The 18,984-nt window shown below is 43.5% G+C and overlaps 1 protein-coding gene and 1 non-coding gene across 2 annotated transcripts in view; one reads left to right on the forward strand and one right to left on the reverse strand.

The window, feature by feature from the left end:
- The first annotated feature begins 2,513 nt into the window (after positions 1–2,513).
- The window catches only part of LOC126428172 (ELMO domain-containing protein 2), a 30,917-nt gene continuing 14,446 nt past the window's right edge, over positions 2,514–18,984 (forward strand). The window contains exon 1 of the mRNA XM_050090085.1: positions 2,514–3,099. Within this exon, the coding sequence (XP_049946042.1) occupies positions 2,663–3,099 (437 nt within the window). The 5' untranslated portion in view covers positions 2,514–2,662. The remainder of the gene's footprint in view (positions 3,100–18,984) is intronic.
- Positions 15,947–16,020, reverse strand: Trnas-cga (transfer RNA serine (anticodon CGA)). The gene has a single exon. It is a non-coding gene; the product is annotated as a tRNA-Ser (tRNA).

An 18,984-nucleotide genomic window follows, 5' to 3' on the forward strand; every position in this document is an offset into this window, starting at 1 on the left:
GTTCAAGTGTCTTAGGAAGTCACTGAGCTGTTCTTCACCATGGCTCCACACAACGAAAGTATCATCGTCGTACCTGTACCACACCTTAGGTTTGCAAGTCGCCGAGTCCAGTGCCTGCGCTTCGAATTGTTCCATGAAGAAGTTGGCCACCACTGGACTGAGAGGACTACCCATGGCGACGCCTTCCAGCTGTTCGTAGAAATCGCCATTCCACGTGAAATAGCTCGTGGTGGGACATGCATGGAAAAGCTTTGTGATGTCTTGCGGGAAAATGGAACCGATTTGCTCCAGAGCGTCACTGAGTGGCACTTTTGTAAACAAAGAAACAACATCGAAGCTGACCAAGGATGTCGTTTGGTGCAAGTTTCAGTTTCTTCAGCTTCTCAATGAAATGTCCTGAGTCCTTTAGGTATGTGTCGGTCTTTCCCACGTGTGGCTGGATCAGAGAAGCCAAGTGTTTTGCCAGTTTATATGTCGGTGAGCCAGGAGCGCTAACAACCGGTCTCAGTGGAACGTTGTTCTTATGGATCTTGGGTAATTCATACAGCCGAGGTGGTAGGGCTTCTGTGTTGCGCAGGTTTCTCTGTACGTCCGTCGGCAGAAAAGACGCTTTCGTTAATCGATTCGTATTCTGTGTGATACGCTGCGTCGGATCTGCGCTTAGTTTTCGGTACGTCGTCGGATCTAATAGGTCTCGGATCTTTTGCTCATAATCTTCTGTGGTCATTATGACGGTCGCATTTCCCTTGTTGGCAGGCAGTACCAATATACTCTTGTCGGTGTTGAGATTCTTAATGGCTTGTAGCTCTTCTTTCTTCAGGTTGCAAGCTGGTGGTCTTGCTCGGCGCAGTATCCTGGCTGTTTCAGTGCGTATTTCCTCTGCCCTTTCACAAGGAAGGGTCCGAATGGCCGCTTCGGTGTTGGCAATGATAGGTACAGTTCTCGGGATAATTGCAAACTTCCCTCCTTTTTGAAGAACAGACACTTCCTCTACGGTCAATTGTCGTTCTTTGAGGTTGACCACTGTGTGTGACATGTAGGGAATCGCCTTGTCGATCTGCTTTCGGCATCTTTCAGACTTTTTCTTCTGTCGCTCGGTGCAGTGCTCGAGTTCGTTCTGCATGCTCCTGTGAGTGATGCTGTCGTTCTTGTCCCAGTCGTCTGGATGTATTCTGCTACTTAGTTGATAGAAAATGTCCAGAAGTTCCTGATCCGTTCTTGCCAAGTCTCTCCATGTTATATGAATTCGCTCACGAAGAAAACCTCGTTCCATTCTGTCGTAGATACGATGTGCTTGGGCGGTGGTGAATAGGCGTTTACATTTCAAGAACTTCGGTGTAGCATCTTCATCTCGGCACCGTGACAGAAAGGCGAGAAAGGACATCAATCGCGCTTTCTTCTTCCATCGTTGGTCAAGGCGTCGGTACAATCTGTAAATCTCCTCCCCATAGAGGCGTAATATAACATTGTTAAGGCTTTCATGGCCGCTTGTTGACAAACTGCCTATGGGGTTCTGTCTCGGGTTCTTCGGCCGACGTTCATCTAATGATTTTACTGACGTTTACTACAAGCCATTAAGAAACTCAACGCCGACAGGAGTATATTGGCACTGCCTGTCGATATGGGAATGCGACCGTCGTAATGAAGACAGAAGATCATGAACAAGAGATCCGAGACATGTGAAGCAATTACATCTGCCTTGCAAGGACCTGTTTAGGCAGTTAATGTACAGTAGTTTTTTATGATTTGTGACAATTTGTTGAAGACGTGTATTTTGCAGACCTCTTACTAGTCATTGAAGATATAGGACGCAATTTTAGAAGTGGGAGAGTTTTTCCAATCTGGTACATAATACACCAATCTGTACTATATTTTCAAATTCATGATGTTAGCAGTGTCTTAGCGAATCCTCCGTTAACAATACAAAGGTGGTATCCACAATGATTACCCCTGCATAGGCTATTAATATTCTTTTGTGTTAAGAGACTCCTTAAAAATTCAATCTTGGGTATGATATACACAACGGTTTATTGAAAAATAAACATTCTACACTAACGCTGCGTGGCTGGTTCGTGAAGATCTGTCAACATTTGAATGGAGAATATTGTCAAACTCGTTCATTATGTATTGACAGTACTGAGAATACTTTGAAGTCGATCAGTACTGATCGTCTATATTTCTGGTGTTAGTAATACATCAATACGCGCTCTTAAACGGTTTGACAATATTATTGAACCTTAAGGGCCCCTTAAAAAGCATACTAAGTAGAGCACTATGTACATCTGCCCGTTCAAGCATTCCTTTAATAGCGATTCGAAACAAGTAAGCGATTATTATTTTATATTTCAGCGGAATAGGAAACGCAAATATCTCTTTAATTCTTGTTCTCGCAAATACGAAACTACTCCCTTAGATGTCGCAATCGCTTTATCGCTCGTTTCGTATACGCAAGACTGTAGTGACTGGCTCCAATTTACGTGTAAAAACTTTGGTCACGTGGAAAACGGACACAGCTTACGTGTAACAACTTTGGTTACGAGGAAAACAAACTTCCATCGTCGTTTAAAATGACGGCGTTATAGATGTGTTGGAATGTGAGTCCTATAAATTGTGTGTGGGAAAGGGCGGTTTCCGGTAATGTGGAAGCAGTGGCTGAGCGAAGATGTTTCGATCGATGTGGACATACATTTATTGGCTTTTAAGACCGGCAGTTAAGTGGATCCTAAGGAAAACTACGAAGTTGTGTGAGCTTCAAAGGATATGTTACGGAGAAAAGCCTGGGGCTACACGCGCCCATGGTGTGGAATTCTCCTTACGCTACTCACGAAATCAGTCTATTAGGAAACTGCTGGATGTACTGGATCGCCAGTGTGACTCTAAACTGTTCATAACGGAGAGAAAAAGTCTTGTTCCCTTCGCCGTTAATACTGTGGCCAGTGCGAAGGAAATCAATCTCCATATTCATAGACAGTTCATAAAATCGTTTAGTACTTGTATAGAACAAATTTGGGGCTATCGGGAACTAATACACCACGTAGAGTCACTGAGGAAGACGTGGTACGACGCATCTAACTTAGATCATGAAAGGAAACTACTAAGGTATGTATGTGCATGAAAATCGCTCAGCAGTTTCCGCCTTACGAGTGGAGTGTATTTTACTATCATTTATACATGTAACTTTGCATTTGAGTAATCGGTTTATGTGATAGTTAATATAGCAACATCAAAGTAAAAGACTGTTAGAATCATTACTCCAAGATTTTACAGGAAATGACGGATACACTTCACGTTTGTTAGTAGTCCTTATACTTTTTACCCAAATGAGGCAATTGACTTAACATGAAGGCTGTTGCAAATACGAGAGGAACTACTTCAACTGCATAGACTACTTAACGTGGTCGGGTTGCTGTAGGCGTACAGTTATCGTTCAGAGAAGTGTATGGTATTGTTTAAAACCGATTCAGTGACGTTTTATTATGAGGGGCCTTTGCAAGTAACATTATAAATTGTCTGCTCCCTGTAATTATCTGGTTGACACATTTCTTTTAGGTTTTGCCTGTTAAGGTACAGCAATGGAAAAGCCAGATCTTCTTTAATGAAGTTGCTCTTAAAATGTACCATTTCATATGTGTATTGATAGCTCTACCATAGTACCCCAATGTGAAAAGACCTGATGATTTCCATATGTGGGTAGTCATCTATCCATCTGTTACCTCAGCCTTGTGTTATGTCTGCTTGTTTCTGTAAAAAGTTCCTTCAGTACTTATGACTGAAACTTTACTTTCCATACTTCAGGGTTCTGAGCCTTTTAGTGTTAAGGTGCCCACTGTGTAACTCTCATAAGTAATGCCTCATACCCAAAAATATTGAATCCTGCTAATACCACCATCTCTTTTATTTATTTATTCGTCCATGGACCACTCAGTACAATAGTATTGGACATGTCAGAAACATGCAGAAATAACATACACACACATTCATTAACAAGATATGGTAGGATAAGGTGAAGGTAGGGTGCAGAACATAGTAAAAAGCCGGTTGGTAAAATCCAGTACTGTACAAAATATGTGCTATAACAAGAACAATATAGTTCTAATCACTTCACAATTGTTGGCTTCACTGACCCTTAACCAAACTATTACCGTTCAGCTCTAACTAGGCCTCAAATTAGGCTAAAGACCAGGATGTTGACAAAACAAAAATTTTGTATTGACATTTGTTGGTTTTGCCAAATCACAGCCAGTCACCTATAAACATAACTTACACCTCACCTCTGGCTATGATGGAAATCAGTTTATTCTGACAACCTACATTCCAGAAACTAACATAAAAGTAAAATAAATACTGTCAATTTTCTGTGCTATCTCTGCCTGCACAAATGACATCACACACCAGGTCATTTCATCGTGGCTTGAAGTGGACTCCTGGTACCTGTTGGTCGTTCAACTGCCCTGATACCCAAACTTAAGGATGCTTTGGCGTGACATTGTCGTCATGCAATTGTCCAAGTCTGAGGGCATGACATGATGGAAGAACAAGCTATAGCAGTCCTTCATAACAATCACCAGGTGATATACAAAACATTGTTCACCACTGTGTCAATCACATTGTGCATAGGCCTATTGTAGATTGGAAGTAACAGGTATTCATATTTGAACCTGTGCTAGAAATCCATTATACAGGTATCACAAGACATGAGGGTGGGTTTCTTAGCTATCACATCACAGTGTAACAAAATCCATGAACCTAGGCCGGAATAAGTTTTTCTGAATTTAAGGGAGAAACCGCTATCAGAAAACAGACATATTAAACTCTTTATTTGTGCCTAAAGTTTCCTTTGTTGATGTGACAGTTACGTTGATTTTCATTCTTAATGTGTGGAACATATTATTTTTCTTGATATCTGTTAAGAGGAAGGAACAGTAGTCCTCCTTTACATGGCGGAACTTCATTGATCGTAGAGCTCTCCCAAGTAAGATGATTTCAGGCAGAATTACTCATAATATTCCAGTATTCATTAACTTCCATATTGCTTCTGCTTTCACAGACGTAGATGCATTAAACACAGTATTATCTGCTAGCTAAAGTTGACAGTGGTTAGAGATTAACAGTATTGATAGATTTACTTCTTTGGATATTGCATCTTCTGTCACGCATGTTGATCAAACTCTTCTTAGAGTGCACTTCTAGTAGTTGGTTTCCACATAAAACTAGCACAATAAATCCTCTAAATCTCACACTAGGATAGTGTGCGCTGTTAGGGATTACCGAAGAATGGGATGCAACCCATCGGCTTTGACCAATGACGTCAGAAATTACCAGAGATGATGTATTGCACATATATAACAGCAAAGATGAATGTTGACCTATATATGTCAACTGTAGTATGGGCTATAAATTTTTTATTCACCTTCGAAACTAATAATATCGAGTGAAAATTACGATAGTATTACTAGCGATAGTGAAGAAACCTTCAACAATAAAATTTGTATCCTATACTTCAGTTGGCCTAATAGGTCATTTGAGGTACAGGATGCCATTGTTACATATGTCCAAATGTTGCTACATCTATCATACCCTAGTCTGTGCTAGGTGCCTCCTTCGCCTTTATAATCGACTTCGGGTCGACAATATCTATCCCAGAAGATGGCAGGAAGCTGTTCTGAAACCTGGAGAGGACAAAGATCTCCCCTCCAGCTATTGCCCAATCTCTCTAACGAGTGGCATTTGTAAGGTTTGGAGTGTATCGTAAATTGCTGTTTAGGCTGGTGTCTGGAGTCCCGAAACATTTTAACACCTGCCCACTGCTGTTTCCGAAAGCATCATTCCACAGTTGACCATCTTGTTGCTCTCTCCGCTTATATGGTGAACAGTTTTCGCAGGAAACGCCAAACGGTAGCTCTATTTTTTTATCTGGAGAGGGCATACAATACCTGTTGGAGGACAGGCATCCTCCGCACACTATTCTCTTGGGGCTACCCCTTTTCATCCATGAATTTGTGACAGGACACACATTTAAGGTGCGGCTGGACACTACTCCATTCCATACTTCTTCCAGGAAAACGGGGTGCCCCAGGGCTTCATGCTAAGTGTTGTACTGTTTGCCATTGCCATAAATCCAATTATGGATTGCCTCCTTCCCGATGTCTCGGGCTTCCTCTTCGTCGTTGAGTTTGCAATCTACTACAGCTCTCAACGGACCAGATCTTCTTGAACGATGTCTTCAAGGATGTCTCGATCACCTCCACTCGTGAAGCATCGAAATCAGCTTCCTGTTTTCTCCCAGTAAGACTGTCTTGTAAATTTTTGGCGTCCTACAGAGTTTTATCCACCTGCCCTACATCTAGGCCCTGTTGACCTCTTGCTCGCAGTCATCGGTAAATTCTTGGGACTTACGTTTGACAGAAAAGTGTGCTGGGCTTCTCACGTATCATATCTTTCGGCTCACTGTCTGTGATCCCTCAAGACCCTCCCTGTTCTGAGTGGTACCTCATTGGGAGCGGACCGAGTGGTCTCTGAATTGGCTGTCTATTCTTTGGCGTCTAGATTCTGTCCACCACCATGGATTGTGTTTAGCATCTGGAGCTTTTTATACTAGCCCTATGGAGAGCCTTCTGGTCCTCCGCTGTCCAGTCGGTGTGCTGTCCTGAGTCGTTACAAGTTAGTCACCTGTCATGCCTACTCATCCGACCCATGTCCATTTCTTTGACACCTCCTTGGATTTAGCGTATGCAGGCAGCCCTTCCCATCTACTACCACTGGGAGTCCACTTCCATCAAGTGTGGCATTCACTTTCCTTCCCTTTTCCTAAAACTTTCTTGACAATGGGAGTACAATGCCACCTTGGCTTCGCCCCCGGACCTGTCTTCGCCGTCACCTTTGTCAGCTTCCCAAGGATAGTATCTCCCCCCCCCCCCCCCCATAGTTTATCGTTGGGCATTTGTTACTCTACGCACACAAATGGAGGATGCCAAATTTATTTACACTGACGATGCCAAGACCATCTTTGATGTCTGGAGTGCCTGTATTGTTGCCGACGACACCCGTATTAGATTTTGGCTTTCCAACCAGTGTTCGGTTTTTACTGAGGAGCTTTAGGCTGTTCTCCAGGCTTTCCAATACATCCATCACCATCAGCAGATACAGTATATTATGTTTTTTTTCCCCCAATGTAGTCTTCTTGTATATTAATGCACTTAATCCAACAATGTTGCAGTGCCTTGATCCCATCTCGACAATGAGTTTCCTCCAGGCCCTCAAAATAGTTGTCAACTCTGGCTATCAATTCTTTGTTTGAAGTGAATCTTCATCCACCAAGAAAAAAATTTCAGTTTTCAGAAGAGATGGAAGTCTGACGGAGCCATATTAGGTGAATAAGGCAGGTGTGGCAACAATTCATAGCTTAGTTTGTGTAAGTTTGCCATGATGATGGCACATGTGTTTGATGGAAGATGACTTTCTTCCTTGCTAAACCTGGCCTTTTTTGTGTATCTTTTGTTGCAATTTGTCCAGGAGGTTAGCATAGTATCCTCCAGTAATTGTTTGCCCAGTGGGGTGGTAATCTAGTGTGTGTGTGTGTGTGTGTGTGTGTGTGTGTGTGTGTGGTGGAGAATCAGCATGTTTCCACTGCTTTGACTATTGTTTTGTCGCTGGAGTATAGTGTGGTCACAAACTGGTACAAAAAATATTGTTTGTTTGTACTAAAATGGGCCATATATTGTTCTGATATGTCCATTCTCATGCATTTTTGATCCAGCGTCAAGTCACTGTACCCATCTTGCAGATAATTTTTTCATTTCTAATTCTTCAGTTAAAATGTGGTACACCCTTTCAGATGACATGTGGCAAGTGTGAGCAAGTTCACATACTTTCAATCGGCAATCATCCATGACCATTTTGTGCACTTTTGCAGTGATTTCTGGAGTAGTGACACATCTTGGCCAACCACTGCGTGGATCATCATCTAAGCTCTCCTGACCAAATTTAAATTAATTTGTCTACTTGGCAACAGTTGAATATGAAGGCGCAGAGTCCACCAGTGTATTCTGAAAATCGGCATGAATGTCCTTTGCTTTCATACCTTTCTTTACAAAGTACTTAATCCCTGCTCGAGTCTCAATTCTTTTCCATCTTCGCAAATCACTATGCGGGAACACCACCAGAGCCACATCACCCCCCCGCAGCTCTCTTCCAAGAGCACTGATGTGGCATGTGTTTACAGGCAGCAGTCCAATGAATATCACGTGAACAACTCGTTGCGCTAGCACTGACCTCTCGTGGTGATTCTGAGAACTTTTCAAACCACTGTCGTATATGCTCACGTCTCTTCTCAACCTCCACCGGATTCAGGACTCCCTCCACAAGCTCCACTTGGGGGCATCTCTGTGTCATTCCTCTGGATCCCAGGGCATGTTGCTATATGCGGCAATGAGGCAGCCATATAGCTGCAAAGGCTGTTGTCTCTCTTCCTCGGACCACTGTTTGCATGGTTCCCTTTGCTGATCACGGAGTGTTTTAGGTTGCTGTCTTGCTCTTTTACGGAACACACATTGGTCTGGGCTTCAGGATAATAAATTAGAGGACATAAAACCTTTTCCCTGTGTTTGGACCTCTTCCTCTTGGCCTCATCGGGAGGAGGTAATTTTAACTAGACTCCAGATTAGGCACTGTCTTTTTAGCCATCGACATCTATTAAGTGGCGATACTCCCCTGCTTTGTCCCCACTGCTCCCAGTCGTGGACGGTGAGACACCTTTTACTTCAGTGCCCCTATTTTAATCTGCTATGTGCCCATTTACAGCTGTCGCCTGATATATCTTCCCTTTTAGCAGATGACGCGCACTCGGCGGATTGCATCCTTGAGTATATAAATGTTACTGAGATGACATTGGTCATTTGAAGCTCTTTTTGGGGTAAACAATCCCCCTTCAATAACACTTTTCTAAGATTTCCTTCCGTTTTTAGTTTCCCTCCTCCTTGAGTTTTGCTCCCATTGCTGCTGATTTAAATTCCTGTTTTTACCCTTCTCCCCCACTGAATGGGTGCTTATGACCATGACTTTTTTGCACCCTAAAACTAATCTAAAACATGCGCGCACTAACACACACACACACACACACACACACACACACACACACACACACACACACACACACACACACAATGTCGGAGGGCGGTCTAGGATCACAGCTAGATATTAGATATTTCAGCTATTTACATTTACAATACATATTCCACAAGCCACTATACGGCATATGACGGAAGGTACCTTGTACCACTGCTAGTCATTTATCTTCCTGTTCTACTTATAAATAGAGCAAGAGAAAACGGCTGTATATATGCCTCCAAACAAGTCCTAATTCCTCTTATCTTTGGTCATTATGTGAAACATACACTGGCAGCAGTAGAATCGTTCTGCTGTCAGCTTCAGATGCCAGTTCTCTAAATTTTCTCATTAGTGTTCCTCAAAACAAACTGATCTTCCCTCCAGAGATTCCCATTTGAGTTCCCAAAGCATTCTGTAATACTTACACATTGATCAAGCCTACTAGTAACAAATCTAGTATCCCGTCTCTGAATTGCTTCTATGTCTTCCTTTAATCTGACCTGGCGGGGATCCCAAACACTCGAGCAGTGTGGTACTCGAGAGCAGGTTGCACTAGGGTTCTGTAAGGGGTTTTCTTTATAGACTAACCAAATTAACGAAAATTGACCATTTGGCTTCCCTATGCTCATTTAATTTCAAATCGCTTCACAGCACTACATCTAGATCGACGTGACTGTAATTGAGCCGCGCAGCACCAATACTGTGCACTAACATTATGGGATTGTTTTCCTACTCATCTACATTGACTTAATGTTTTTCTGCATTTGGAGCCAGCTGCCATTCACCAAGCCAAAGAGAGATTCTCTCTTAAGTCATCTTGTATCATATTACAGTCACTCAGGAATGACAATTTCCCATGTACCACAACTATTGTCTCGGAAGATTCACTTGAGTCCATTCGTTAAATAATACATACATACGAGGTCTGTCTAAAAGTATCCGACCTTTGATTTTCTCGTGCAAAATAGAGACAATAGTGCGGCGCCACTGTACACAGTAAAGGAAGAGACCTTTATGCACGTGCTTGAATTTTGCCCCACCTTCCAGCGTGTCTGTTGCTGAGTGAGATGCCACACAACGTGTTCATCAGATTATCGATTCTGTCGAGATGACTGAACGTGTTGAGCAAAGAAGTGCATCAAATTTTGTCAAAAGCTTGGTGATTCTCAAAGTGAAACAATTCGTAAGATTCAGCATGTGTTTGGGGAAGATGCGATGGGTGTAACACTAATTAAGGAGTGGTTCGGCTGATACAAAAATGGCCGCACATCAGCAGAGAGTGACCAGCGTTCTGGCAGGACCCAAACTGCTCGAAGTGCAGCTGTTGTTGAGAGAGTGCAAAATTTGGTGATGGCAGATTGTCGTTTGACGGTGCGGGAAATTGCCCAAGAGCTTGACGTGAGTAAAGATTCTGCACATGCAATTTTGCGTGATGATTTGAACATGCGTCGAGTGGCTGCGAAGTTTGTGCCAAAGTTTTTGTTTCTCGAACAAAAAGACCTCTGTTTTGACGTTGCACTGGACCTTTTGGACACCACCAACACTGATCCTTGGTTTCTGAACACTGTTATTACTGGAGATGAGGCACGGGTGTTCGGGTATGACCCAGAAACAAAAAGACGGTCATCACAATGGAAGCTTTCAAGTGTCCAACGCCGAAGAAAGTGCGACAGGTGTGAAGCAAAATCGAGGTGATGCTGACTGTCTTATTTGCTGTCCGTGGAATTGTGCATCACGAATATGAACCGCAAGAACAAACAGTGACAAAGTAGTTCTATCAAAGTGTTCTCTGGTGACTCCGTGATGCAGTTCGCCGCAAAAGACCAGACATGTGGATGACAAAAAACTGGCAACTGCATCACGACAATGCCTCCGCACATTAATCCCACTTGATCCAACATTTTTTTGCCAAACGTGGAAACGTTTGCCAGCCTCCCTACTCTCCAGACATGGCTCCTTGCGACATCTGGTTGTTTCCAAAATTGAAAACACCACTGAAAGGATCCGGTTTTGAGAGTAGAGAAGAGATAATGCGGAACGCGATGACAGAACTGAACACCATTCCAAAAGATGACTTACAGAGGTGTTTCTGGCAATGGAAGGATAGGTGGGCTAAGTGTCTGAAAACAGAAGGAGCCTACCTTGAAGGGGATTAGAGTCCCAACCCCGTCAGGTATTCGAAATATTTGGATACTTTTTAGACGGGCCTCGTATAGGGGATTTCTGAAGTTATGAAAACATGTTGTAAGACACGGTGATCGGTGCCAAACTTGAAAGCCCCCAGGGGATTCGCAGCTCTTTCACGCGTTAGTGCACGGCGCACACGGGCCCCAAGCTATTGAGCACCTTTTTACATCCCAGGCTGCATTCCATTCCTCATGCCCCACCCTTCATGTCCTCACTTCTTCCCCTCTGCCCGCGCTCTCCCTTCTCTCTGTGTCTTTGTATATATCAGCCCAGCTATCCTCCTGCTTTTTTTAGGGTTGGGGGTTGGTTGACCTCCTCTTCTCAATTTTGTGTCCATTGTGTGAGCCAACTAGGAAAGGACACCTTATTTAACATCTTTTGCAGGTGCTCTTACTGCCTCTCCCATCTTTTCCTCAATGCTGTTGTCCTTTCAACACTATAAAGCCAGCACGGCAGCCAGTCCTTGTGGTGGAGTCATTACATACTCCTCTGGCTGAGCCGTCTGACCATGCAGGTATCACTCTTCTGGTACCTGAGCTGCTACATCCCCATATATGCCAAGGAGTGGTTGCTTGTCATGGTGGAGCATCGGAACTCCTGACAGTGGCCACCTAGCTGTGGCTAGGTGGTGCCCATGGGGAGAGCCCCTGATCAGAGTGGGTGGTATCATGCTTGGTGTATGACATACATTTTGATCCAAAACAATGGCTGTTCTACAGCCATCTCTTTAGTTGGGAATGGACACTTTAATGTTACTTCTTATGACCCTACAGCCTTCCCGTCCCTGGCTACTCCTTTGGGAGGACGGCCAGGTGCAGCAACTTGGGTTGAAATGCTTTCTACCTGGTCTCCAACAGGCCTGACGGGGACACTTCCATCACCATCTAGTCATTATTATTTGTGGGAACTGTAGAAGAGAAGTTTGGCAGAGTGGACTCAATGGGTACAATGTGGTAGGATTTGCTTGTCACAATCTCAACAACATCCCAGTGTCTATAACTTCTCATCAGTCTTTGAATATGGTTCAGAGTGTCATTTTTCATAAGGAGCTCACCCTTCAAACTGCTGAGGAATTCTGAGCCAGTTAGCAAAGATGGTACATTCATGTCATTCTGAATGTTCAGAAAGGCTGTAAGGACAGTTGCATCAATACCGAAGCCTTTATTTGGGGATTTTAGAGTATCTCCCGGGGAAGGGAGGCACATGTCTTCCTGCTGTACAGCAGACCATTGCTGCAGTGAATGTGGACAGCCACTCCATAAGGGAAGCTCCTGTGTTCCACCACCCGTGTGCATTATTTGTCATGAGTGTCACTCTCAACTTTCACCAAATTGTCTGGTTTATAAGAAAGGAAAGAATATTCAGTAGTACAACTTCCTTAATTGAAACTTCCTGACAGATTAAAACTGTGTGCCGGACCGACTCGAACTCGGGACCTTTGCCTTTCGCGGGCAAGTGCTGTGAGGACAGGTTGTGAGTTGTGCTTGGGTAGCTCAGTTAGTAGAGCACTTGCCCACAAAAGACAAAGCTCCTGAGTTTGAGCCTCGGTCTGGCATAGAGCTTTAATCTGCCAGGAAGTTTCATATCAGTGCACACTCTGCTGCAGAGGGAAGATCTCATTCTGGGAACTTCCTTGATTGTTTATCCTACACTGGGACTTGTCTAAAATATGACTGTCTTCACCGTACCTCTGTTACCTCCTTTCCTGCTTCTCCATCCTCCTTACCTCAATCCCCCCTTCCCCTCCACACCTCTCCTCCTCCCCCCCTGCAGTTCCTAAGACCCCTCCACATGCCGCTATCCCTACTCAGCCGGAGAAGTTGGGCCCTTCTTTGGCATTTCCCAGTGATGGCAATCCCGTCACAGGACCCATCCCCTCTCCCCACCATCTCCCAGACCAGAGACCTGCTGCCGCACATCAGCCACTGGGCCCACAGTTTGTGTTCCTCAAGGTTGCCTGCTCTTCCTCAGTTCCAGATTTCTCTGAAGTGTGCTATCTCTCTCTCTGGACCCTGCCCTCCTCGATCTACAGAGGATGAGGAGACACCTGGTCCTGGGACGAGGCCCCTCCGGTGCCCCCAGAAGTGCTGACTCCTCGTCACAACCAGAGTCAGAGCTCTTCTTTATGGATGTCACCTGTCCTTGTTGGTGACAGGTGGTTACCTGGTGGTGTGACCAGCTTTGGCCTGTTTGCCTACCATTTGGATTCCTATTCTGTACTTATTCAGTGGAATTGTGTGCATGCTTAACTGAGTGGCAACATGTTTGCATACTGTGCAACAGACTCGGGTTTGATACCCGGCCAAGTTGGAGATTTTCTCCTCTCGTGGACTGGGTGTCATGTCTCATCATCACAGACACAAAAGTAACTCTGTGTGGCGTCACCTGAAGTAAGACTTGCTACTTGTCGTCCTAACTTCTCCAGATGGGGCCTCCCGTCCGTCAGTGCCACACCATTTCATTTCAATGAAATTGTAAAAGATCCTAGCGTCACCTTCCAGTGTTGCAGTTCCTTATTTTCTTCAACGCCACAGCTTGTATCATTCTACCAGGTGTACTGGTATGACATGAGCATTTTTTTTGTTGTGAAAATGAAACACTAATTTTGAACTGAAAAGTAAAAACATTTTATTCAAAGTACTGACCATTGCTTTCTATAAATTTTGACTACCTTTCTGGCAAATTGTGGACACCACGCCAATAGAAATGTTCGTCTTTTGAAGCAAACCAATCTCGCTGCCAATTTTCGACTTTTTCGTAGGAATCGAATTGTTCCTCAGCCAATGCGTGTCCCATTGATGAAAACAAATGGTAGTCGGAAGGGGCCAAGTCTGGTGAACACGGCAGGTGGGGTAGCAACTCCCAGCCAAGTGTTTTGATTGTATCCTGAACCAGTTTTGCTTTGTGTGCTGGTGCATTGTCGTGTAAAAAATTTACTTTGCTATGTCTTCTGGCCCATTCTGGTCTTTTTTTGATCAATGCATAGTTCAAATTGATCATTTGTTGTCTGTAGCGATTAGTATTCACAGTTTCACTGGGTTTTAGAAGCTCATGATCCCTTTCTGATCCCACCAAACACAGTGGATTGTCTTATTGCCGAACCGATCTGGTTTTGTAGTCGATGTTGATGGTTGTCCCAGATTAACCCATGATTTTTCCCATTTATGGTTCTTAAAATATATCCATTTTTCATCGCCAGTAACAGTTCGATGCAAAATTGATTTTCTTTCATGTCTTTGAAGCAAAATTTGACAAATGGTTTTTCGGTTTTCCATATCTTTCATTCAATTCATGTGGCACCCATTTTCCACACTTTTGGATTTTTCCCATAGCTTTCAAACGGTCAGAAATTGTTTGTTGTGCAACATTTAGCAATGCTGCCATTTGGTTCTGACTCAAAGTATCATCTTCATCCAATATTGCTTGCAATTCGGCATCTTTGAACTTTTTTGGTGGTCTTCCACGTTCTTCATTTCTTACATCAAAATCATTATTTCTGAAGTGTTGAAACCATCTTTTGCATGTTGCTTCTGAAGGAGCACCATCACCATATGCCTTGACAAGCATTCAATGCGACTCTGCAGCACTTTTTAAAAATGAAAACAAAAAATTAATGCTTTCCGCAAATCATCACTTTCTGGTGCAAAATTCGACATTGTTAATGTTGTTTGTTCCATGACTTGCTGTATACTAAATATATTTGACAGATGTCGTAACAAACAAACAAACAAACAAACAAAAATTAAGGCTCGTTAACAACAAATGTCCCCTGTTGGCACATTTGTATCTTGACGCTCATTTCATACCGGTAAACCTGGTATAGTAATCTCATTTTACTAGTACCCACTTCGTGGGGTCTGTGCTTTATGTCCTAATAGTGTCAGCACTTTGAGGGCTTCCATAGTGTTTGCACATTGGCCTGTACAGACATTGTTACTACATGCGTCTCCCTTTGTACCACATTGCAAGTAATGGCCATCTAGATCCACTTGGACTCTTCAGTCACTGTTCGCCTTCTCTACTACCTCCTGACAGGCCACCTACACCCACTGCCCTAACTGCCCTCCTTCGGCAACTCTCCTCTCCCTTCTTCCTCCTCGGGGATTTTAATGCCCGTCACTCACTTTGGGGCTGTCCTTCTTGTAATTGGGGTCTCCTCATAGACCAGTTCCTTGTGGGCCATGACCTGTGCCTTTTTAATGGTGATTCCCCTACACATTTCAGTGCTGCTTATGGCACTTTCTTCATCACTGATCTCTCCCCCACTTCCCCTCCCCTACTCCCTTCATTACTACGGTCGCTGCACGATGACCTGTGTGACGGTGACCAGTTCTCTTTGAGATTCTCTCGTTGCCTTTCCGTCTCCTGGTGGCCGGGTTACCCTGCCGGACTATCCGTCACACCACTTGGCCTCAATATACCTCCCAGGTTGTGTTTATCCCCTCTTTGTCAGGTTGTATTGATGTTGTCTGATACTATTATTCACGCTGCTGGCATTGCTGTCATCCTCTAGACTGGCCCCTTTCACCGCTAGCTGGTCCCATAAATACCTTAAGCGGCACCCATCCTCGGACAGTCTTGTTACTAGAATGAGATTTTCACTCTGCAGCGGAGTGTGCGCTGATATGAAACTTCCTGGTAGGTTAAAACTGTGTGCACCGACCGAGACTCGAACTCGGGACCTTTGCCTTTCGCGGGCAAGTGCTCTACCATCTGAGCTACCGAAGCACGACTCACGCCCGGCTCAAGTTTGGAAGGTAGGAGACGAGGTACTGGCAGAAGTAAAGCTGTGAACCAGTGTATCCACTGCGGCAAGGCCGTTGCCACATATGTAATAAGCTTACCTCAATTTTAAAATCCTCTGTACTGGTACTCCTCATCCTCCAGGTTTCTCTTTTCTCCTCTTCGAATATGGCTGGCCTGTATTTGCAGGTGAGGCACTGACTGATCTGTTAGGTTTCTCGACCCTGCTCATGTCGATGGTGTAAAATGCTTTTGTTGTAAACAGACCAACTCTCTTCAGCACTTCGATTCTGCCATTATTTCCATTATTGTAACGTGTTGTTGTTGTGGTCTTCAGTCCTGAGACTGGTTTGATGCAGCTCTTGTAACATAAAACTGCATAATAGACACCTATTTTGAGTACTTAAACTCCACAGAAAGTTTTCTTTTGAGCATCTAATCCAAATAAAATTGTTGAAGCTTTCATTTGCATTTTGTGTCTGTCCTTGAAGACATTTCCTCATTACATTGAGGTTTGGAAGAAACCTGAATGTGTGCATAATTGCATTAATAATAGGTTCTGATAATGAGTGTTTATGTGAATACATTTCATTTCTGTTGCTGAACTTACACTAATCGTCTTTCAGACACAGGTTGTGTGTTGGTGTTTGGTCAGTGGATAGTTTGTGGGGAAAAAAAAAAAAAAATTGCCCACACAGCACACCTCATTGCCTCTAAATTGTGGTTTTTTTTTTTCCTGATAGCTCTCCCATAAAATAATTGAAGAGAATCAGTTTCTTTCAGAGTAATCTTGCCTTTTCCTCCTAGTGTCTTTCCATCCACAAATACTTCACCTTTCTTCTCTTTCAACTAACGAAGTCTACCACCAAGCCTCTTTTGGATGTGGGCAACACATTCCAACTTTTTTATTGTTGTATTGTGTGGATTTTTATCTTTGAATGATGAAGAGTCCCCATTAGTATTTAGTATATCTAACACCATACTGGTCCTCAGGTCTGGAAAACATCCTCACAACTGCAGCAGCCTCCATGCCCCCACTTGAGCCACTATAATTTTTAGAGCATGGTACATTTTCCAATTTGCACACTGGTGGTAGTATCTAGACATAATTTCTACATCTGAAACTTGTCCTGAATCAGTACCAATAACAGATGCAACTCCATACAGAGATGTGTGACCCATTTTCATCCAGGTCCCATCTACAGGCACACAGGTCAGTAACATTTGTAGGAGATTCACAGGTCAGTAACATTTGTAGGAGATTCACTATCATGAATATCTGCCCCAGGATCTATTTCTTTTTGGTTTATTTCCACCAATCCCTCCACTGCTTTCTTTCTAGAAACTTTGGCAGTATCGCATACGGTATCAGACATTTCTTTATTTTTTTTCAAACCTTGCTCAAGGTGGAGGCATGTTCAGAAAACCACTGTCAGAGGCATCTCAGAGCATGTGCCAGCCTAAAATTGCTTTGATAGGTACCAGTGTCAGTTTTTTAATTTTTTTTTTAAGAAGGAAAATGAAAATTCATAGCCACACGAATTACAAATTAATTTAAAATCACAAGCTATTCCCACTCTTCTTTCTTCAACAACAGTTGTGCATTCTGTATTTTTACACCTAACACATGAAATGAAAACAGCTCTAAATCAATAAGTCTGAATCCAGTGGAATCCAAATCAACTTCACACACCTGTACAATTCCCCCGTCCCAAGTTTCGATGCTGAAGCTGGGCACTTGTGTTCTTCATTTCGAGCTGCTTCATCTTTTTTGTTGGTAGAAAGACTTCCATGAAACCTCCATTTCCTAACACAGTTTTTCCACCACCCATTATGCATAAATCTTGACTTCCACGAACTAATATGTGTTAGTATTGTCAAAACATAAATAAAAGACACACAAGAAAGTTTTCAGGCAAATATATAGATGTCAGCCAAACTTATCGAAAGAAAATAGCCTTTGCACTGACAAAAATTCTGCTGAAGCAAGTAGTTCCCCAAATGTCAGAAAAGGTGGGAGTGGTCGCCAGTGCAGAGTTAATCAGTTTAACAAGGTAAAGGCATTTCTAAAGCTGCTGTCATGATTAAATTCACACACAACATAGATTAAACTGTGTAGATCAAGGAAAAAATATTTTTGAAAACTCGATCCTTTTTTTTTTTTACCAAAATCCATTACATCCCCACTTAATAACTTTGTTTACTATTTCTTCTGTTTCTGTATGTGTGCTTGGATTGATTACAGTATTAGTGTCATCTGCAAAAAGCACTAATTCGGCTTGTTGTACATTAGATGGAAGATCATTCACACATGAGGAACAAGTGAATCTAAGATTAAGCCTTACGGAACTCTACATGTGATTTCTCCCCAGTCAGAATTACATTCCCGTACTATGCTGTTTGAATTACTGAGTACATCTTCCTGCATTCTTTTTGGTTATATTTGACATTAACCATTGGTTGGTTATACCATCAATCTCATATAACTTCAGTTTATCCCCCCAGGGGGTCCACAACTCTTTTGTGGACACGTGCGTAGCGAGCACGGGACCCCGAGCTAATGTGGCCCTCCTTCCTTTCCGGGCTGCATACCTTCCCTTCCCTTTCCGCATCCCTCCCCGTCCCCCATCTTCACCCCCCCCCCCCCCCCCCCCACCTCTGGCTCTTTCCTTCCCTTTCTCCCCCTCTGGGACTATGGTTTGTGCCTACGTCCAGAGACGGACGCTCGAAACTGTTCAAAATTCCTTGCTTTCTCGACTTGCAAGTCCTCGTCCTTCCTCTGTCCTTCTCTTTTCCTTCCCTCTTCTCCTTGCCCTTTTCTCCGCTGCGGCGTTTGAGACCCCCTCTTCTTTCCTTTCCCTTTCTCTTTTTTCCTCCCTGTGCGTGTCTGAAGGCCGACCCACGCACTTCCCCCCAGGGGGTCCACAACTCTTTCGTGGATACGTGCGT

The sequence above is a fragment of the Schistocerca serialis genome, chromosome 12, assembly GCF_023864345.2.
Source record: "Schistocerca serialis cubense isolate TAMUIC-IGC-003099 chromosome 12, iqSchSeri2.2, whole genome shotgun sequence".
NCBI classification, from domain to species: domain Eukaryota; kingdom Metazoa; phylum Arthropoda; class Insecta; order Orthoptera; family Acrididae; genus Schistocerca; species Schistocerca serialis.